Source organism: Lotus japonicus, chromosome 4, assembly GCF_012489685.1.
Source record: "Lotus japonicus ecotype B-129 chromosome 4, LjGifu_v1.2".
In the NCBI taxonomy this organism is placed as follows: domain Eukaryota; kingdom Viridiplantae; phylum Streptophyta; class Magnoliopsida; order Fabales; family Fabaceae; genus Lotus; species Lotus japonicus.
The window spans coordinates 3,122,081-3,146,041 of record NC_080044.1 but is presented as its reverse complement, the minus strand read 5'-3'; the positions used below and the strand labels follow the sequence as shown (position 1 = coordinate 3,146,041).

The 23,961-nt window shown below is 33.3% G+C and overlaps 2 protein-coding genes across 12 annotated transcripts; one reads left to right on the top strand and one right to left on the bottom strand.

Annotated features, from left to right (window-relative positions):
* Positions 1-6,951: 6,951 nt before the first annotated feature.
* Positions 6,952-9,159, top strand: LOC130715417 (WRKY transcription factor 28-like). The gene is made up of 3 exons (XM_057565514.1): positions 6,952-7,477; positions 7,605-7,748; positions 8,374-9,159. Exons 1-3 carry the CDS (start codon positions 7,038-7,040, stop codon positions 8,813-8,815), a joined length of 1,026 nt encoding a protein of 341 aa, XP_057421497.1. The 5' UTR covers positions 6,952-7,037; the 3' UTR covers positions 8,816-9,159.
* Positions 9,160-14,173: 5,014 nt separating this feature from the next.
* LOC130715680 (uncharacterized) lies at positions 14,174-18,300 on the bottom strand. Of its 11 annotated transcripts, none has more exons than XR_009011738.1 (6): positions 18,111-18,300; positions 17,930-18,013; positions 17,034-17,747; positions 16,193-16,269; positions 15,649-15,718; positions 14,174-14,708 (listed from the first exon to the last, which is right to left on the bottom strand). XR_009011738.1 is itself a non-coding variant. In XM_057565795.1 (6 exons), exons 3-6 carry the CDS (start codon positions 17,550-17,552, stop codon positions 14,559-14,561), a joined length of 372 nt encoding a protein of 123 aa, XP_057421778.1. In that variant the 5' UTR covers positions 17,553-17,662; positions 17,930-18,013; positions 18,111-18,298; the 3' UTR covers positions 14,174-14,558. The 11 variants fall into 11 exon arrangements, 3 of the variants coding, with proteins under 3 accessions (XP_057421778.1, XP_057421777.1, XP_057421776.1); XR_009011733.1 differs by having other exon boundaries at positions 14,174-15,053; positions 15,649-16,025; positions 18,111-18,297; XR_009011734.1 differs by having other exon boundaries at positions 15,649-16,025; positions 18,111-18,297.
* Between the last annotated feature and the right edge of the window lie 5,661 nt (positions 18,301-23,961).

Here is a 23,961-nt window from a genome sequence, read left to right as displayed (position 1 = left end):
ACAATAACTAAATAATTATATTGTTGATTCGAATTTTAAGGGGATGGAAATCAATATAGACTAAACACATATTTAAGCTTTAAAATCCATGTTAACTATCATGTCATGTGGCGTCTGCGTGACATTGTTAACTGGGATGATCAACAACCATCTAAAATAGTGATTTCTCCTTCACAACAGGGGTTAAAATTGATGATTTAAAATTTAAAAGGACCTTAATTAGAGGCATCTCGAGAGCGTCAAATCCATAAAAGAATCTTCATCGCTACGAATGATCCATGCACCTAACAAATAACCTGCCCTCTTCATTGTTGATAACGATTTCCATCATCAACACCAAAATACTTCAATATTTTATACCACAAAAACCAACTTTGGTCAACAATCTCATGCTTTTTCATGAATTTTTATATGTTTGATTCATAAACATTGTCAAGTTCTTCCATTGAATATATTTAAAAGAAAAGAAAAAAAATGGAAAAAGAACATAAGTTGTCCTTTTTAAGCAACCGCTCCCATCCAATTAACTCTAAAATGATATGTTCAACGTTCTTTCACTTGTCATGTCTCTTGAAGCAGTATTCGAATCAGTGTTATCAGACTCGGACCGGTGATCGACTCGGTCGAGACAATGAGTCAATGGTTCAACCACTGGGTCATTGGTTCGATTGCTTGACTCGGTTTATATTAAAAAATTATAATAATTTAAAATATAATCTTAGTATATCATATATATAAAATAATATACATTCTTCTTAACAAGAAGCAAAGTGGTGTAGTGGCAATTTGGATTAGCTTTCCTCCCTCTAGGTCATGTGTTCAAGTCCTAGCTATGACAATTTTTTTAAATAACTCTCAATTGAATATCATTTGACCAAATAATTAACATTGAATGTAAATTAATTACAGTTTGAATATTAAAAACAGTTTTGACAAAAAAAAGACAAAAACAGAAGAAAAAAAAAACGGACCGGTCAATTAAAACCGGCCGAGTCGCCGGTTTATTCCCTGAACCAGCCTGTCCAAACCGGTTCATACCGGTTGAATTGCATGGCCGATCCATTTAATGGCTCGGACCGGTCAAGGGTCCGGTTTCCGATTCAATCGGTCGAACTGACCGGTCCGGTCCGAGTTTTATAACACTGATTCCAATAGGTATAATGCTTTCCATAATTGACGTATTTATGTTTATAATATTTAAAAAAAAATGGGCGGCTTCGGCCTCAATCAACATCATGAGTCAGATGTCTCTTTACCACAAGTCGCATACTATCGCTCAAACACAAACTTCACATCAACAATATTATAAGAATCGAATACAAACTTTCTAAGAAGAATGATTTGTTATTACTAAATATCCAACATGCTTACACTATACAATTAGCAATCGGATTTGCTAAATTAACCTTTTAGATATTTGGGGTCTTGTAATTATTAATAAAAACAATTGTGTTAAGACATTTTAATAAATAGTATTAAAGTTATTTTTGTGTAAATAATTAATATTACTCAAATTTAATCATTGATATTTAATAATTAGCATTGAAATTATTTTAAGAATTTAAAAATTTATTTGATAATATGAAAAATTATTAAGTTAATTTGAAATATTTAAATTAAATAAAACAAGGTTATCATTAAGTTTGAATTGTTGTGAATTGTGAATTGGATGCCCATCTTAGTTGTGACTTTGGGCTATGAGCCTAACTCATGTGTGTTCCTTTACACTCTACTCTAATGTTATAAATAGATTGAAAGGAGGTTGTACCAAGCAACTCACCCCATTAACAGTATTTGTTTTGGTCGCTCTCCATTCTCCTTACTTGCTTTCTCATTATTCATAACCCTTATAATGTTTTTATTGTTATCATCAAAACTTGACACGAGAGATATGAGCATATGAACTTTTAGAATTTTTTTAAAAAAAAAATCTTTAAAAAGTGCTTATAACTAAGAACAAATGGAGTAACATGTTGCCGGATTTTCAATAATGTATTTTATTAATTTTAACATGAGTTTAATTAGAGATCATTTGTACTCAGATTTTTAATAAACCTCTTATAAAAAGCAGAATTGATTATAAGTGTGTGAGTGTGACTCACCCAACTTTTACAAAATATTAACTTGTGCATGCATGTATTTACATTTTAAGCATTATATATTCTACTTTACATAATCTTTAAAAACATTTTTTTTCTAAATTCAGTTTTAAAATATCACTTTCAAAGAAATAAATTATTTCTTTTAATACTTTCAATATCAATTACTTCAACATCAATTCATCCTTTCAAAAAAAAAATCAATTCATACCAAAACTTAAACAAAAAAATAAGACCAAGTCATTTACGAAATGTTTCAATATCAATAATTAATAAACCTTTTCAGTCCACTACCGTGCATTAACTCTTTTGCAATACATCATTTTCTCTTCAATACGAGTCTTTTATAATTGAGTTGACAATTTTAGTTGAAAAGACAGAGCTGAAAGGATATAGACATATGATAGAGTGGGGGTTGGTATTTATAAGCTTTTAATTGAATGATTATAACCTTACAAGACCATTTCAAAAAAACCTTACAAGACTTTCTCTGTTGTACTTGTAGGTGTACCGTTGTGAGCACCATAATTAATTGGACTGCCAATTTTGCAAACCATACAACACTGCCATTAAACTTGTTTGTATCTTCTCTGACATCAATATATAAAAACACTATACTACAACTGTTGACATTTAAACTCTCGGATAATATAAGGTAAACTGCGCACACATGGTGTTCTTACACCTAAAAAGATATGAGAACAGAAAAAAGAAATGAATGATATAAAAAATGATTATGTGATCAAAAGGAAAAAAGAGATCAAAAGAAAATGAGTGAAAATGATAATAATGTGGGAATGAATCAAAATTGTGTCTCAGCATTTTGAAGCTTCATCAACCCCTGGTCACAAATTATTTTTTTTGCTTTAATAAAACTTCTTCTATATTAGGGGAAAAAATGTATCCTCACTAGCAGGCCAAAAGTTTAATTATTATGATTGGACCAAAAATAGTGTTAGGTGGCCTTTACGTAAAGCATCTGTGCTTGAAAAAGATAAACAGAGGGGATGAAAATGAAAGGACTAAAAAGGAGATGTGATAAAATCCAAATTTAGGAAAAACATGTAAGACACGCTAAGTAGACAACAAAATGATCTGAGATATGTATTATTTGAATTTACTTTGTTAAATATTTGATTTAATTTAATTTATTATTTTATTTAAGGGGAGTTTATTATATGACGGATTCAGACATTTAAAAATATTTGGGGCAATACACATATACAGTATCAAACTTATGATAGAATGTGAGTTGCTATCAGGAAAATTAGTCAGTAAATTTAGTTTATTATTTTATTTAAGAGGAGTTTATTATATGACGGATTCAGACATTTAAAAATATTTGGGGCAATACACATATACAGTATCAAACTTATGAAGTTATGATATATAGCTAGAATGTGAGTTGCTATCAGGAAAATTAGTCAGTAGGACTTAAAAAAAAAATAACTTCATCCTAACAACTAACAAGTAAATATGTAGGTTTATTTCGCCTTCCTTGAGACATAATGGAAGATAATATCCCAGTCTTGTTGGACTAGCACTCGCGCTTCTAGTATGTAGGCTATACAAACATGTAAATTGAGCGAAACTGAATTCGTAAGCAGTTTACCACATTCAAATACTTCATCTCACAAACTACTTTTTGTGCACCAATACGCCGCACAGGAGAGGTTGCACATCTCCAATTCTCTTAAAACTAGAAAAACCAATGATCCAAGCTCCATGATGGTCACGACTAACGCAACAAGATGCCGCAACCCATTAATGACAACCTCTGTTGAAACTCCTGTTACAAATTACATTTATTTATGTTTTCAGATTTATACACGTTAACTAAACAGTAGTAAAAACTTAAAAAGTGAGAATAGCACATGCTGACATAGGAGCAGCATCAGCAGGCAAAGCCGCAGACCGTCTTGACACGTGCCTGGAAGTGTGTCGGCTCCGGTCAAATGACGGTGCCAATCACCAGACACGTGTGAGGCTCTTCTATTATTATTCCCAAAAATTAAAGTTTCTACTTTCTATTATTTTTAGTTTGAATCATTGACTAGCACAGTTCCTAGTTCCTACATCTCACGTGTGTTAACGTTTGCTTCATGGTATAAATTATATATATTTTCGGAAAAAATTATTATATCTAAGGATATCTTTATTAGGGTAAATTAAGAACATGTGTAGTTAATAATTAATATTAGTGGAATAGATTTTGAATTTTAAAATATACGTGAGAAAGAGATCATATTTTTTTGATAATAAGAGATCATATTGAAAATGAAAGATATTGTTCTAAATGGTCAAATTAGATCTCCTTCTCGATCATAAGGTTTTTCAAATGTGATTTAGCGATGACTTAAACATAAAAATGTAGTAAATTTTACCTCAAAAAGATATAGGTTCCAGTTTTGATCTACAAAAACAAGTCATTAATTCATGCATCTTTTGAAAATTATATATGTCACTCATTTTAGCTTTTAATTTAGACAAGCCCTTCATCTATTTAGTGCTAATATAAAACAATGTAAACCCCCGAAAATAGAAGATGTATCTTATGAGAAAAATGTTTTTATACAAGAACATAAGAATAAATCATGACCGTTGGATCTAATCATTGATGATCAAGCTTAAAAGGTAAAGTCATGTGATATTTTAAAAAAGTCACATGACATTTTTAAGTGGTCATGTGACCATTAATTAGTTTTAATTTTGACCATACATAATTAGATCTAACGATCGTGATTTATTCTCATTTTCTCACATAAGATCACATTTCTCATAAGATACATAGAAAAGGAGACATTCATCCCAATAGACATGAATAAAAGTATAAGATTATTTTCCTAGGAATAATCATGGCTAGAAATATTTTTGGAAACTCGCAACAAATATGATGAGAATGTGATATATATTTTCAAAAGTTTTTTAAGAAATTCCTAATTCTTGAAAGAAACACACTCTTTTGGTACTATCTTTGATTTTTTTTTCCACAAGAATATGCCGTTTTTCGATTTTTAAGAAGATCTTTTCAGAGCAGTAGTCACTTGAGGTTTTTATTAGGTTTTTACCACATTCTTGTGCACTTGGGTTCTTTGAAAGGTTTTTGCTAGGGGTGCACATGGGCCAGGTCAACCCAATAAATTCATCCAACCCAATCTGATCCAATGATAAAAATGCGGGTTGGATTGGGCAAACGGGTCAATCGGATGGATTTTATTACGACCCAATCATCTTTGAATCGGATATCGGATTTCGTAATAATTCATCCGACCCAACCCGAAATCCAATCATGTAATAATAATATATTATTTAATATATATTTTTAATAATTTTAATTTTTACCTAACCTACTAGTAGGGTATGTAATTTATGGAGATTTGAGTCACCCTATTTAAGTAATTTTTATGAGACTTGGAGACTAATTTGTTAGTAATAACTTGTCTCCCTACGTACATAAACAAATTAAAGGAAATCCAAGAAAACCATTTTTGATTTTATCACATATAATTAATTAGAAGTGTTTAATGTGTGAATGCAAAACTAATTATATAAAATTAAATGCATATATGTATAACAAATAATTAAGTATTAAGTTTTGAAATTATTTTTAGAGGATCAATTATACATCTAATACATAACAATTGCTTTTTTTTTTGTTACAACATAACAATTGCTTAATTGGTCATATATAAATCACTCCCCAAGACAAAAGGGAGAGAGTGTATAAAACTAATCTCTGTGTTCCTTTTAAATGTTTCAGAAATTAAATTTGACACTATTACTAAGTATTTATATTTCAAGTAGCTAGAGAGGTGAAGAGGTGAAACTTACGTAAAATCAACACCAGAGTCAACCATGCTTTAATTATTTGACTGTTCTTTTCCAATCAGACCTTGTGGAAAGTTTTTTTTAATTACACAGGTGAGGGCACCTAGGATTCTACTGTGCTTTTTTAAAACATAAATATAATTAATTAGTGGTTTCATGTTCTGAGCCTACATTTAATCGATTAGAACAAACTATTTTTTTCAGAACATAGAGAAGCTTATAAAAAAATTGAAAAGAGATGCTATTTTGTAGAAGACTCCAAATTGGACTGAACAGTCAAGAAAATAAAAATGAAAATCACATTGTCAACTTTTAGAGTTTCAAAAGGTTAAAGATTCTTCCTGATATTATTTAATTTGAGATTATATAAGAGAAAATGTTATACAATGCCTGTATTTAAACATAATGTATATATTTTGTCTTTAACAGTATTCTTGTAGTTTTATTTAATAAAGACTTGAGACTTGAAGGAATTTAACGAATATTGGTCATATGAGGTTATAGCTAACCGTATTATTAGGTACTATCTTTTTTGTTGTGTTTTTTTAGAAAGGTTTTTTTGTAGGTACTATCTTTTATAGCAAACCATATTTTTTTGTTGTTAATTTATACATCTTAATTCTAATAGACATTTAATTTATTTAATCTCCACATGAGACAATATTATTCCATGGAAAAACATCTGTGTTTAACTCATCTGACAATTTTTTCAATATATATACAAAACTCAAATATGAAAGTTTAGTTCAGCAAAATTAAACATGTATTAGGCCAAGGCTGCAATGAAAATCCCCCTATCTCCTATCTCCAAAACTAATACTGATCAGTTTCCTTAATGGAAGTAACATGGACTGAAAATGTTTCCATATGAGAAAGCACTTTGTGGTCTTCTCATTGGAGGGTATTTTGTCAACCTCCTTTTAAAAGTGACCATGGCAACTACCCGTTCAAACCCAAGACTTTAATTTTTTCCCTCCTCTAGATTTTTTTCTTATTTTTTTATATATATAAACACACAACACACATAAATAAGTTCAAGAGATAAGACTCCAAAGTCTCACACAACCTCATCATAGTCTTTTTCTTCAGCTTCCTCTCCTTTTATTCTTCATGTCTGATGAACACCAGGACCTTGTCCCAGGAGGAGGATCTAACATGTACAGTGAATTAAAGCATCACATTTCTAATTCCTTTCCTTCAGCATATCATCATGATTCATCATCACAAGCCTTTGATGATCCACCTAATTACATGAGTTTCACTGAGTGTTTGCAAGGAAGAGTCATGGACTACAATTATTCACCATTCGGGAACACTTCTTTTGGCTTGTCTCCTTCCTCATCAGAAGCTTTTTCATCTGTTGATCAAGGAAATCAGAAGCCTCCAGAAGGAGATGTTGCAGGTGGTGGTGGTGGTGGTGAAACCCTTGCAACTACTACCCTTAACTCATCTATCTCTGCTTCCTCATCCTCTGATGCTGGAGCTGAAGAAGATTCAGGAAAGAAAAAGAAAGATAATAACCAGGTCAAAGAAGAAGGAAATAACTCTGGGTAAGTGTTTGTTTCTTTCCCCTCTCTCTTCTTAAATTAATTAAGGTTGACTCGAAGGCAAGATCTATTTTCTAGGCTTATATTAATGGTGCAACTCTTGCAATTTGTTATGGATGAATCATTACAGGAACAAGGATAAAAAGAAAGGAGAGAAGAAGCAGAAGGAGCCAAGGTTTGCCTTCATGACTAAGAGCGAGGTTGATCACCTTGAAGATGGATACAGATGGAGAAAATATGGACAGAAGGCTGTTAAGAATAGTCCATACCCTAGGTAAAACACTTCTCTCTCTCTCAATCTCTTTTTCTATATCTCTTTCTCTCTCTCTCTCTCTTTCTTCTTTGCACCCATAGAAAGATCCAGCACTTTAAGGTTCAAACCTTCAACAATATGAATTAGAACACACCCAACTATCTGCAATTGCTTCCACAAACTTTCTTATAGAGTATTTGGATCAACTTATCTTACATCAGAATTAATTCAGAAACTCAGAAGTTATAATCACAGAAACTTCCATAGCTTAATTTGATGAAACAAATATCTGCATCTATTAGTTATTACACCTTAAGTTCCCAACAGAAACATCACTCCACCTGATTGAATCCTATTAATAAAAAACAAAACAAAATACCAAATGGAAAAATTAAACCAGGTTTTCAAATCCACCACTACTCTACTCTATATACCCTATTATGATTTGCTTACAACTTATAGTATGTTTATTTCACATTTTAATTTCTTTCATATGATCAAACCCGGCTAAAAGCTACTCAGAAAAACTTCTTGTCAGAATTGATTCTTTTTTTCATTGATTTTATAATACCCAAATGTGAACAAGTGGGAAATGGAATTTGATGACTGAATACTAATGTTATGTCATATGTGTGATTGATTCCAGGAGCTACTACAGGTGCACTACACAGAAATGCACAGTGAAGAAACGCGTAGAGAGGTCATATCAAGACCCAACAACTGTGATAACAACGTATGAAGGTCAGCACAACCATCCGGTCCCCACATCGCTAAGAGGGAATGCGGCTGGAATGTTCACACACCACTACTCTTTGCTAACCACACCACCCACTCCTCCACTCAGTCTCACAGCCGGGTCAAACTTCCCTCAAGATCTCTTTCTGCACCACCACATGCAGAACCAAACCCTCATCTTCAACAATAACAACAACAACAACAATGCTCCATCATCAACAAACTCCTCCATGTATTCACACTATAATAACAACTCTCTTCTTCAACATCAGCATCAGCATCAGCTTCCTCCTGATCAATATGGGCTCCTTCAAGACATTGTCCCTTCAATGTTCCTTAAACAAGAGCCATGAGAAGTGAGAACTTTACTTAATCAATGTACTCTCTCTTTTTCTCACACCCCCCTCCCCCTATATATGTAGATCTTTAATTGGGCTTTGTTTATGATCATTTTTGTACATATAGTTTGATTTGATTAAGTTATATGTATTTCTGACTCATCAAAGCCTAGCTAGCCTTTGTTTCAAAGTGAGTGAGTTAATCATGAGGGTACCTACTTAATTAGGCAGAGATTATTAGAAAGAATATATATCTCTATTTATATGCATTTCAATCATGTGCATGCAGCCCATTTGGGATTTCCATGCTATATATGAATGTGTAACTTTATTAATTAGATTGAAATATTTTTACTTGATGGATTAGAGCTATTTCTTGGTACTCCATTTTTCTTTCTTTTAAATGTTTCTTGGTCAAGCTATATATACAAGAACTTGTAGGTATGTTGAGCTAATGGGTTTAACTGATCAAACACATACATGCAAGGATTCATGAGCAAGCTTGAGGCAAGTTTGTATGCAAGGATTCAGTACGCATACAATTAAGAGGATTTAATTATATTAAAATGTTTTGTGTATAGACCTTTCTTGTAAATTTTTATTTTCTCTATATATATAATGTTTGCGAAAATATAGAGAAATGCAAAATTTAATTTACATGGCTATAGTTCATATGAAATTTCAACATAAATGCTCAATTATTGCACTCTTTGACCAAAGAAAAGAATTCAAACTAAAGATTGTGGAGCCTCCAAGACCAAACACTAAATTGACCTTCCTGATTGATTGAATGATGTAGTTGTTTTAAATAAAAACTTTGTAGTTTCTTGAGTTTTGGTTTGATGTCTTCCCTTCCCTCCTTCCAGAAAAAATTAAAGAAGCTGAAAACTATTGGCCCTGAACTATATAATGTTCACACTTGCCTAACAGTATCAATATTTACTTGTCAAAGTAAAACAAAGATGCTTAGTTTTGTAGTTTTTTGATATGGAAACTTTCTTCGTTATCTTGTTTTCTTGGCGGTCAACAGAGCATGTACATATAATGGATGCTTAGTTTTCGTCTGCGAAAGGATAACTGGGAAGTAAAGTTACCTAGAATTTGTCTAAATTAGCAATCATATGGCTGAATTACACTTCCATATTTTCATGTAAACAAAAATATTGTACTACATTAGTGATGGGCCTACAAACTTATTTATTGGGAATATTATTTTATATTGAACAATTCTGAGGGATGAGGGCGTAAAAAAACTGAGGGATGAGATTATATGTTTTTGGTAATTTTCAAGTATATAACTGTATACTGATCAGAATATCCATGCGTCTTTATGGCACAATGCTCTATTGGCTGCTGACATTCAGGATCCTCTAGATAGAACGTAAAATGAACCTAAAAAGAATTTAGGTGGAATCATAGAGAAATTTTTGGTGTTAATAACTTCCTAGTTGCTGACAAGGTGTAAACTCGGTAATTATAAACTAGTAAGATTTTAGTTTTTAGAAAAGGCTATTAAACTAAGCAGGCTAACTAGATTTCAAAAAGCCCATTTTGCATGTCTAGTAGCTTAGTTATTTATTATCTACATATATCGAGTTTAAAGAAAAAAAAAATTCGACAAAGCAGCAGAAAGATTTTAATTCATAATTTGAGATAAGATGGTGGGGGAGAAATAGGTGGTGATTGGGGATACAGTGGTTAATACGAAACAAAAGAAGTTCACCATGCAATCTGGAAAGAGAATCACTATTTCTAATGCGGGTGCAACTGGTTTTTCTGGGGATTCTTTGGTTTCGGGAAAATGTTGTGGTTGGTGCTTCAGACGACGATTTTGGGATTGGTGTCTCCTCCTCAGAAGAATGGGGTTATTTCATCTTCTCCGGTGGAGCAAGGCAGCCCCGACTCTCCAATGAAAATCTTATTGTAGAATTGTCGTGGGCTTGGGAACCTAGAGGCAGTGCGGGCTTTTTATCAGCATCCACTATGAAGATCCTGATGTCTTGTCTTTTTATGGAGACGCGTAGGTTTTTGTTTGAATTATTGGAAATGTGGCGTAACTCTGGTTTTGTAAAAAAAATTCGGTTGACTGTAATGGTAGTAGTCACTCGAGAGAGGGTGGCTTGGGTTTGTTTTGGAAAGCTGAGGTGGACATTCAGGTGGTTTCGGCTTCTTTGACTCATATATCCATTCCGTGCTCCGGATAGATAGTCAGAACTCTCTCATGCAATGTTCGACTATTTATGGTTTTCCTGATTGGCTAATAAACCTAGGACATGGGACTTGGTTCGACGTGTGAAACCGGCTTCTGGTGTACCTTGAATCTGCTTTGGTGATTTTAATTAATGATTTGTTGGACGTAGCGGATAAGGGAGGTGGTGAACCGATTGATCATAACCATTTTAAATCGGATAATAGCATGATTCTGGTGGAGTGCTCCTTCTCTTGTGGCCTTAATTAGGAGACACAAGAAAAAAGAAGAGACGCAGAATGTTTCGTTTTGAGAAAATTTGGTTGAACAAAGAGGAGTGTGCAAAGATGGTCTCTCATGTTTGGGGGAAATCCTCTGTGAGGACTATTCATAAACTTGCTTCTTTGTCTAGGGTTCTCGGTGATTGGGTTGAGCTCACTTTGGTGACATACCGCGGAAGATTGAGGAATAAAAGAAGGCTCTTGCTGCTTATAGCGAAGTGTACAGTCAGGACAGGTGGTCAATGAGACTTGGGAGCTTGAAGGGGAGCTTGATCGGTTACTTGAGATTGAGGAGGCTTATTGGTGTTAGCGTTCGAGAGCTAATTGGTTGTGCTATGGGGACAGAAATACCAAATTCTTTCACGGGAAGGCACCAAAGCACCACAAGAGGAATTCCATAGATAAGATCCCCGATGACTTGGGACAAAATTTGTGGATGAGGTGGCAATTAGTTTGGTGCTGACTGGTTACATTGAGAATATATTTTCTGGTCTATTAATAACCCTACGAGAATCGTTCAGGTTACTTCTCTGGTTGCTAATTGGATTACTCTACAGCATGCCCAGGCACTGTCTGGCCTATTTTCCATAAAGGAGGTGGAAACTGCCTTGTTCAAGATGCATCCTACAAAAGCTCGAGAGCAGGATGGTCTACCAGCTTTGTTCTACCAACGAGTTTTGAGTATTGTTAGTTTTGAAACTTCTGAGTTGTGCCTCCCGGTGTTGCATGACACTCTATCTCCAGGTTCTTTTAATCACACTTTGCTCGTGCTAATTCCTAAAAAAATACATCTCATGCCTCTCGTTTCATACCTATCAGTTTGTGTAATGTGGTGTTTAAGGTTATAACTATGACTATCCCTAATCGTCTTAAGCTCATTTTGCTTGAGATTATTTTTGAGACCATAAGTGCTTTTGTGTCTGACCATTTCATTACAAATAATGCTATGATTGCTTTTTAATGTTTTCATTTCATGAAGAAGAAAGTTTCAAGTCGGAATGGGGTGATGACTTTGAAGTTAGATATGTCAAAGACGAATGACAGAGTGTGGGCTGATACCTTGTGTTGCGTGCCCTCTCATGCTTATGATATTTCCTATTTTACTTCTATTTTGAATGATATTGTAAGACATTAGTGTCGACTTTTGATTTCTTTGCTTTGTCTTTTGTTAGGAAGTCTAGTAATCAAGTGATTGATTTTGTTTCAAAATTGGGCTATACATGATTATCCAAAAGTTATTTGGCTGAAAGATGTGCCTCCAAGCCTAATTGCTTATCTGCAGGCATCGTATTGGACGTTGTCCCCGTTTGTTTATGCTTAATATAAGTTCATTTTCTAAATATGTAATGATATTAATCAATATTGCAATCATAAAAGGTGGGGTCACTAGTAAAAGCAACTTCTGCGTTGTAATAAATTATAAAAATGAACCTCCTCTTGATATAATCTGTTATAAATAACTAGTGCGGTAACCCGTGCGTTGCACGGAATTTTATATTGGAATTTATTAATAAATAAATTTGTTTTCATATATATATAGGTGTGTAATTTTTAAATTATAAATAAGTTAATCGTGTATAAATCAATCATGTAATAATATATGAAGAGAAGAATGAAATAAATAAATGAAATTATGTTGTCTATTTCAAACATTTCAAAAACTTCCTTAAACACCACATTTACCGTATTGGTCTGTTGTTTGCCCGACTCATCCAGTATACAAAGTTTAAGATCATTTCTTGAGCGTACTCTAGAGAGAGCTACATATAACTGGCCATGAGTGAAGACGGGTATCGGAAGGAAGAGCCCAACCTGAGATAGTATTTGTCCTTGACTTTTTTATGGTCATCACAAAGCATACTGCAATTGGAAACTGTCTTTGTCTTCTTCTGAATTTAATTGGAAATTTGGAATCATAAGGAACCAAGTCCGTTCTTGAAATGTGCACTTTGACATTAGCATTTGTTCTTGTGGTAATAGTTGCATCGATAACACGTTCACAAAGTTCCACAATTAACTTGGTTCCATTGCATAAACTTGTTGTTTGATCTATATTTCTCAAAAGCATGATTGAAATATCAACTTTCAATAATAGTTTGTGGTTAGGGATTCCTGAACTTTTAGTGTCGTTAAAAAATTCTATGGTAAACTACTCACCTCAGATTTCAGAATCCTCATCTGATCGCAAGGCAGAGTCAGAGCTCAGATATTCATGTTTTGGTGCAGCTATCATGCCAAGCATGTGTTTATCATTTCAACAGCCTCCAGTGTAGGGACCAATATTACTCTATCTTGAAAGAATTGCAGGTCTATGTATATTTAATCAATTCCATTAATTGGTCAGGACTAATTGGGATGAGAAGATCTTGCGGGATTTGAACATCATGCTCTCCTGCAAACTCTTTGATTTCTTTTGCTTCATCAGGCGTCTCAGCTATGGTTAGTCGCATGTTTTTAGACAATTTCATAACTTTGCATTGCTTCCACAATGATGAAGAGGTTATAGTATCTTCCACAATTTCATGTATGCTTCCACAAAAGATTAGAGTTCTAAACTTATAAATATTTAAGGAGAAATTGCATTGTTATGTTTATCATTGTTACATTAATCTCCCCTCTATTTTGCAAAATTTATTGACATCTCCCTTTCATGTCTCATTTAGAGTAATAGAGTAGTGTTAAGTGTTATAATGATAAATCTTAGTGGAGGTCAACACAATAATGCTAAACCTCAAGGAAATTGGTGCAATGTATCCAATAAAATGAGGGAGATTAGTGTCTTGTTAAAAATAGAAGGGAGATAAATGCAACAACAATAAATCTCATTGAAGATTAAAGCAATTTACCCAATATTTAATGTATTCTTTAGAAAGGTGAAAGGTCATCTTTTATATCAACTGCAAGTAAGTGAAGTTACTTTGTACAAACTTTGTTAATATTCATAAGGCATTAGCAAAATACCATAAGGTTAACTGACTACAATGCAATTAAATTCTGCAAGTCAACAAGATGAACATGAGATTTCTACTAAATCTCTATTAAAGTAGAGACAATTACAAAAAAGAATGTCATCTCAAATAGCCTGCCCAAACTACGTACTAAACTTATAGTTTGTTTTTGTTTCCAAAATTGGGAAAAGCTTGTCCCTAGCCTTGCCCAAAGACGAAAATGAATAAGGACAATGAGAGTAAAAATAAGTCACAAGATCTTTATTCCATAATAAATTTCATTATGCTTTATTCATTCTGCACATGGTATATCACTCTAGTTGCCTAAGCAAGTTGTTTCTCTATTTGCACATAAGCATAAGTATCTTAAATAAGTAAGAATGGTTCTTTACGTCTTTGAATTCTCCCTCTGACAAAGAAGGTTTCTCTTCATCTCTGAATTTTTTGGCATACTCGACAATGACCTTACTCAATGGATGCTCATTATTCACCTGAGGAAGCGAACATAAATTGCAATTCTTTATGACATGAATTTGCATGTATAGTCCAAGAATTCTAAAAGAACTTGGAGCAGTTATTAAATTAAATTCGAGTTATCATAGCACTAAAATAACTATCAAAAAACTACAACTATTTTCCATAATTGTTAGTGAGGCTAAGCCTTACAGAAGGAGATGAGGGAGAGGCCTAGCTTAGCTGCAACCACAAGTTCATAGAATCAAGTCTTCTATCATTAGAAAGATAAATACAATAACCAAAATAAATACAATAATTATAAAAGGCGCCAGCACTTTTGCTCACAATGTTCAAATCACTTAGTTTGAGTCAGCTCACCTCTGCAAGAAAATAATAAAATAAGAAAGAACATTTTTTATCGGTCCAGAATGCTAAAGGGGAAGGATGGCGAAATCTTCGATATGTTAGCCAATTCAATGCATCAGCATTGGTGCAATAAGGAGGAAAGGTGAAAAAGGAAGAGCCATCAAAAGCATATCGGTGAATGTGTTGTTCATGGGTAAGTACATCCATGTGACACATAATCTTCATATTCTTATAATTAACTATAGTTGAGACCTATATGCACTCCTTATTTATTTTTCACTTTTTACTATTAAGAAGTATACCCTAAAACATTAGAATAAAATGTACTGCAGTTTTGTCCATCTTGATATACATCCATCCTTCTCAACTGTGAAGTTTTAGTAATATCTGAAATTCCTCTCAATGATCTAACTTCTTGACCAAGAAGTCTAGAACAAAAAGTAAAACTAAAAGAATGATTTTCCAAAATTTAACTGTGAGAAAAGCAAATTTAGGTTGAAAACAACTATTGCATGATAAAACTTCAATAACAACAAAATTTATCCATCATTAGTATTTTAACATCCCACTTCAGGCCAACATAATATGCAGAAAAAAACTACCAATTACCATTTTCAACTTCTTTCATCCAGCACAGGTCACCCTTTTGTAGCTAATGCAAAAGAGGCAACATCCCTCGCTGAAGAGTAACATCATTTAGGCATTGCAAGATTCAAATCATAAAATTAACAATGCTGTAAAATAAAACCCAGAATTCAAACCATCCATAAGACAAACCTACTAAATCATAATGAAAATTAAGAGATAAGGCTAGCACATGTCCAAGTTCGTTGTTCCCTTTTTAGCACAACTCCCTTCTTAGTCTCTTTCTCTCTTTTTCAAAACATCAACTCTTCAACCCATAAATCATAATTAAGAGACCATATTTTCCACATCAACTCTGCTACTTGGCCTTTGCACAACCATCACAATACCATCTTCACTGCCTACAACAGAATAATATATACAATAGCTAAATATTTTATCTTAGTTTTAGTGAGCATGCCAATATGATTTAATAGAGTTTTAAATTATTGTTAAATAAAGAAAATGAAGATATTATCAACCATTTGTAGTCTAATACTCTAATCTGATTAAATACAAACACACTCACTTGTAAATGGCTTTTGCCTTTACCATTAGTCAAGTCTTCCACTTGCATCAGTTCTATAATCTGTTTAGGAGATGCCACTGCAATGAAAAAAATAAACAAATTAGTTTCCCTAGTTTCACAACTTACCAAGTCCTAAAAGACAAACAGATTTATGTAAGTCATAAAACTAAATTAGTAATAAGATATAAGATATGCAGATATATGAGGTTGAATAACGACAACATTGGTAGACTGGTAGCATGTTTTGAGAACTTCGATACATTCATCGAGGCTCCGGAATGTCTAGCTCTATTCAAAGTGAACAACATATAGTTAAGTCAGCAAAGATCCTGTTCAAAATAAAATTGAGGAGATTCCTATATCTAAAACTGCAAACTAATCCTTTATTTCTTAAACTATCCCATGAGTTTAAGAGATATGCTTGCTCGATCCAAGTACTTAGCCATATGTGACAAAAAAATTCCTTACTGAGCAATAAATGTCTCAAATGAAAACATAACTATCCACTTTTCCTCTTTTGATTAAACCTGAAGATCTCCTATTTCATCTTTATAAAAGATAGTAATGAAACTCATTCGGTATACAACCCAAGTCCCTCAACTTGATATTCCATAATTACTGGACCAGGGTAATTATTTATCCTCATTTATGCTTATGGAATTAATAATCATTAAACTTCTTCTCAATGTCATCCCCTAAACACATCAACACTTCAATATTGTTGCATTGTTTCACTATTAACATAAAGATATGAATAAACTTAGGACCAATAAAATAAAAGCACAAACATAAAGAGACATCAAATACTAAAAAGATAATAATTAATATGTTTATATTTTACCTGAATTTGTAATCTTGTTTACCAAAGAGAAAATCTGCATAATTCTTAGCAGAAACAGAAAAGTTTGATCCATTGACTCTGAGGCTCCCAAAACTTGATAGGTTATATAAGGGTGAAAGTGGTGTTCTGGCTCCAGCAACACATACACATATAGGAGAACATCAAGGATACAAATGGTAAGTAATCTAAGTAAGCATACAAAATACATTTTCAAGAATGAAACTGAAGTAATTTAAATATATGAACTTACTTATAGAATTTTGTCTATTCTGTTCTTTTAATATGCTAAATATTACCTAGTTACTTTCATACTAACAATTGATATTTACGCAAGCACATTCTCATTAAGAGCAATTGTGTCCCAAAACAAACTTGTCATTTCATAAGAAAAGCTTCAGCCTAAATCAACAACGGAGACAAAAGGCAGAGACATCAAATTATATGCATCAAAGGAAGGACCACAAGCTACAACCTCATTTCATTAAATGTTGCATACCTACCAATCTGCCATGTCATCATCGTATATCACCATAGCTGGGTCATCTAGGCTCATTTTGTCAAGTTCAAAATCTCTCATATCCAAGTTCTCCACTGATTCTTGATGTAGTTGATCATACCCACCACATGCCCTATTTCCAAGCAATTTAAACATAGGCATGTACTCTGTGGCCATAATATTTTTTCTTATACTTTGGAGGGCCTAAGCCCAAAACTCTGTGGCCATAATTGACATATGATAAGAATTGAGTCGTTGATAAGCAAGGGTTCTCTGCCTAAGCATTTCATTTTTGTTATATCTTGAGCAGCTTTGTAAATGAAATAAATCATAGTTCAGAGAGGCACTACAGTGAACATGAAGAAAATAAAGATCTGAAAATCGATGAACAAAGACTCACATTCAAACCACGCAATAGAGGTTGAGTCGCTATCTTCTTTCCAATTTATCACTCATTTCACTGAGTCTGACCATGATTCTTCCACTGCATGAGAAAATCTTCACCAGTTAAATCTTCCACACACAAAAAAAACTAATGCTTCATTATCAGAGGAAAGAATTTAAACGTTGTTAGTGAGTACCTTCCAAGTTGGAGAGGATAAGTTTCGGTTTGGATTTGGATCCATGGCTTGGCTTTGCTGATCAATGAAGAAGGTGATAGAAAGAGAAAGGAAAACCAAAACCAGATTCTGGACAGGAGCCATGCTTGGTCTCCTTAAAGGATCCTCTGAAGTACAAATTAGCCCCAATTTCAAGTGCAATTTTGGAAAATTTAAAATTTTTCAAAAGAGAAAACACCGATTTTGTTTTTTTCCAAAAAAACTCAATTTTAAAATTTAAAATTTAAATATTTTGGAAAAGGGCACAATGATTTTGTCAAAATTACCAATTATAAACAATAAAAAAATGCAATGGGGTCATGAATGCACCGAGAATTTGGTCCCTCAATTTCAAGTGAAAAGAAATGTAATATTCTTTCTACATCTCTTCATAACAACTTCATGAAGTATAATAATTCAAATTGTCAGTATACTGAAGGAGCATGACCAACATTGCACTAAACTACACCTTCTAGTTCTCGGAAATAGTAACAATATCTCAAACAAATTTGTGCAAACTACACCTTCTTCCATCCATACCTTGTTAATTAGGTGCTTTTTAGTAAACTTGAGTGATTCAACCTCCTCTTTTGAATTTAATGTCTTAATTTTGGCTTTAACCATCTCCAACTGCAAAGCAAAAACCATAGAGCAGTTTTACATACTATCAATTCACGTTCAAGAACATAGTATAGTATACATTCATCAATTTTTTTTGTTTGTGACACATTTATCAATTTAAAAAAGAATTAGTAAAATATGCTTCTTTTTAGTTTAAAAAAAAAATTATGCTTCATTTTTACTTTTTTTTAAACCGTTAATTCCAAAGATAGTATCACATTCAGGGTAAAATGAGATTAATGACAAAATGATGATTTTCCACATGTGTGATCTTTTTTAGAATATTCCTAATTAAACTTGATTTAATTTTTTAATTTCTATATTTATTGAGTCATCAAAATGGACCAATCAAAATTCATCAAATGAAAATTTATTTATTGATTAATTTATTGATTTATTTAATTATTGATTGATTTCTTGACTCATTAAATTCGACCAATGAAAATTAAACAATGTGGACCAATTAGACGATGTCATTTGGAAATTCAATGACAACAACCAATAGAATGCAAACATGTGAAAATTATGTAGCAATGTGACCCACTTTGGTGGATGGGCTATATATATTATTAAGATGTGATGAGAAATAAGAATCTTACACTCCTCAATATTGTCATATTTTGTCATTATGGACCAAAAAAAAAGCAACCCAACTCAATCCTTCAAAGAGAACAAATGTCCAGCTAGATAAAAATCTACTTTTTATATTTGTGAAACTGACTTTAAAAGAACTTCTTCAATGTCATTAGCAGTTGTAAACAACTACATCAACCTGGATAAAAAAAATCAACACAATTGATAACATGATTGAAATGACTTAATCGGTATTAGGAAAAAAAATACTAAACTTAGTTACTTTCATTTCAATTCTAAACCAAAAAAGTAATTAAATTTATGTTATATCAAATTAAAACTACTCTCATTTCAATTTCAATGGAAATCGACCAGTTTGGTCCCTTTTTTCCGTTAGTTATTATGCCTTTTTCCCTCTTCAGTTACAAATAACTCATATAACACTCTTACTCATTGTGCACCAATAGTAATTTCCCACAAAAGTTTGTTACGCAATGACAATAAAAAAAACCAAGGTCAGTCATTAAACTATGACTGTATTTTGTCACAGTCAATTATATGTTTTATTGTCTAGAGTAACATCACCAAAGTGAATGAAAAAATACCTATTGTTGTGTATAATGATACATTATGCACAATATACTAAAAATGCAAATATACAATGAATTTCCTCAATGTAATTAATTATATTGAATATATCTATATATTCTAATTTTTTTCATTTAATAGTTTCTTACTTTTATATAAATTTAAATATCGCAAATAAATTAAAAATATAACTAAAAACGAACCCATGCAAACGGGTTTAATTTCTAGTGAATAATAAAGTGGATGTAGTTTTAAGTTTAGTTTTCAATTTTTTATTTAATGTATTTAATACAAAAGAAATTTGTTATTTCTTTATGTGTTTAATGCCATTTTTTCAAGTATGCTTTACATATGTATATAGATATCATTTCTCTTAAAGCATTTCTAATGCTAGTTCTTAGATGTGAGTTCTTAAGTTAGGAACTAAGAATCAGGCTCTTAAGCATTGGAGATGGCTGACATGGAGTTTCTAGTTCTTAAAATTAAGTAGTTCTTATATAAGTAACTTTGCTTTATGAGTTCTTAAAACATTTCAAATGCTAGGTTCTTAGTTCTTAACACTATTTATGTGGGCTCATGGTGTCACTTGTGCTTAAGCAACTCTCAAGCAACTTTTGCATATTTTGCTCCAAGGCTCCAAACATGAGTTCTTAGTTCCTACTTCCTAGCATTATTCATCTATTCCCACTAATCATATTATTTATACTTTTTATTTTCATAAAGTAATAAAACAAAACTCATGTAGTAATAAAAAAATTTAAATGAAATTTTTTTTTATGCTCTAAGTACCTAATATTGGTAGGCTCGGCTTTTACTTCCTTTGCAAGTCACCGAAACGATATGCTGGTACGTGTCAACCTCTTACTCGCCAACAGTACTGAACCGCAGGCTCTTTAGCTGTACAACACCGTATGATCGCTCACTCACTCCTCCCTCCATCGTCGTTTTATTTTCCCTTGTTTCTTTCCCTCTCACTCACACACTTTCTTACTCACTCTCCTTCCTTCTGGGAATTAGATTTCCCACCCCCTGTTTTAGAATTGCCACCCTAGCCTTTTTAAAAAAATGCCGGGACTACTCTCCGGGACTTAAACCTCCATACCAGTCCAGAGGTTGATGTTCTGGACTAGTCTGAGAGTTAAAAGTTCGGATTCTTTAGTTACAGTTAAAATAACATGATCCTGCGAACGGGACCAGTGTGGAACTCACATTGCGAGATCCTGCTCACACTGACTTCCACTACTATAAGCCTCACAAATGCCACATTTTACAGCTTCATGTTAGTACTTTCTTTAATTTTGAGTTAGGTATTTTTCCTCTGCGAAGTCTTTTTTTACTCTTGTTTGCTTGTGTTTCTTCTGAATCAGGATGGGAGAAGTGAAATGTCCAAATCTTTTGAGGTTAGGATTTTCTATCATTTTCTTGTCCATGCTTCTTGTTTAGGGATATTTTGATTCTATTGTGTTCTGTTATGTGTTAAATGCAATGCAAAATATGTGAGATTTCACGCCAGATTTTCATCTGCTTCCTGAGGAATATTCTTTCCAAACAGCCCTTGCAGACTTGATTGTGAGATCATTAACAAAACAGAGACTTTAATCTCATAATTTTTTTTCTTCTCATTGAGACACTAACATTGCTATTCATTCACCAGGATAATTCCTTGCAAGCTTTGTGGTCTAAAAGGGGAAATAGCAGAAAGCTAATTAGGTATGACCCTTCGGTTTTTTAGGATCACAATTTTCCTTTTAGTATTAAAAGTACATAGTTGTATTAATTATCTGGTGTTCTCCTGATTTCTTGGCTGTTTTCTCACACTCGGGTCTAATGATCACCTGCTCATGTTTTTTTTTATTGGCAGAGTAAATGTTGGTAAAGATAAGATTTCAATTTTCGACAATGGCCCTGGCATGGATGACACTGATGATAATTCCCTAGTGAAGTGGTAGCTTTCTGATTCTACATATTTTTTCATGATTTTTCTAGAAGTTCCAAATTATATGGTGATGTTAAGTTGTTTGAGTAAATGTTTGGTAAAAATATTTCCTTTACATCTTTTTGTTGTAATTTCAAAAATATGACTTAAATTTTTGTCTCTATTTTTTGTTTTTACCACATCTTATACAATTTCCTTAAAACAGGAAACAAAGTAGACTTTTTACTATTATTAACGAAACATGAAATGTAAACAGAAGCGTTTACCCAAAACTCGAAGGAAACAGCTCTGAAGTTTCAATTCTGCCAGTGCTCAGTGCTCACACATTAGTTGTTTTCTAAATTACACCTTGTTTTCAAACATAGTACAAAGCATAATTGCATGTTTATCTTTGTTTATACTTTCATCATACATGATATCTTTCCATCAAACTATAGAATACTTCAGTCAGGACATCTGTCCGCTGCACTGTCTTCTTTTGATTATATAGATTCTTTATCTCTTTGACAGGGGGAAGATGGGTGCTTCACTTCACAGAAATTCAAAATTGCAGGCTATTGGAGGAAAACCTCCATACTTGATGGTGCTCTTAATTTTTGTTCTCTTTCACATTTCAATATTTGCTGTGTCTGTTTGTTGTAACATGCTTAAATGATTACATGTATTTTTTAAGCTTCAAGAGCATAGACATGTACTTGAAACTGGAATTATTTTATTTTTGCAATATGTTAATCAGAAGGGGGCAGGTTTATTTCAGCTTTGTAATTTAAAATGATGTATTTGAGTGATTGTGCAGCCTTACTTTGGAATGTTTGCATATGGTGGACCTATAACATCTATGCATTTGGGGAGGTATGATTTCTTTGATAAAGGAAGAATAACACAGTTTTCCTACTTCTGTTCAAGCACTTCCCTAAAATTGTATTTATCTCTTTATAGCTCCTTCTCATGTTTTATCACATAACAGGCGTGCTTCAGTTTCCTCCAAAACAAAACATGTGAAGAAAGTCTACATGTTACATCTTGAGAGAGAAGCTTTGTTAAGTACATGTTCTGAAGTCAAATGGAAGGTATTCATGTTTCCCTTCCAATGCATTCATGTATGTAGGGATGGCAACGGGTAGGATCGGGCTCTAAGATGTTTGTAGGATCACGCGCTTACCACTACGCCAAAACCAATTGGTGTTAGTGAGGGCGCAACGTTATTTCTTATAGCGTAGCAGACAGCGCCCCGTTTCGAATGCTACCTGCAGGCAGGATGCTGGCCCACCTGGACCCAACAATCCCCCCCAGCACCTGCCAGCCAAACTAGCTGCACAGCATGCCTTCTGTGGGATTCGAACACGGGACCTGGCTCTGATACCACTTGTAGGATCACGCGCTTACCACTACGCCAAAACCAATTGGTGTTAGTGAGGGCGCAACGTTATTTCTTATAGCGAAGCAGACAGCGCCCCGTTTCGAATGCTACCTGCAGGCAGGATGCTGGCCCACCTGGACCCAACAATATTAATAGAGCATATCCTAAATCCAATTAAATGGGCAACCTGCCATTGCCAGTCTTGCAAACTTCAAGCTCCAAAGGTCCAACCCTGGACATGTGTGGGTGTGTTGAGGTCCTAGATTGACTAGAAATAAGACTAAATAATTCCTTATAAATAGTAGAGCACCATCACCCTTGAGCTACGTAACCCGAATTGTAATAGATTGTTCTTATATTTGCTTATGCATGTCCACTGATGAAACCTTGGTAGAGTAAATTGGAAAACAATATAAAGGCATGCAATTGGATATCGAAGAAATGAGTTTGCTCCATTGTTATGATGATCAAGAAATTATTGCCTTTTCAGACTGATATAGCTCACCACAGTCCTTTGACCACTGCTCTGACGAACCTGGGCAATAAAATTTCAGACAATCAGAAGGGTATTGTTTTCTTATTAATTCCTATTACACTGTTACGTCACAACATTATTGTCAGGGTTTTTAGATACCCAACTAACTAGTTACTTAAAATCAGCAGATGTTGCTATTGAAATTCGTAAAGATCCACAAGTGTTAACTCCTTTACAGCTTGAAAGAGAGTATGCGGAGTGGTTATTACAGATGCATGGT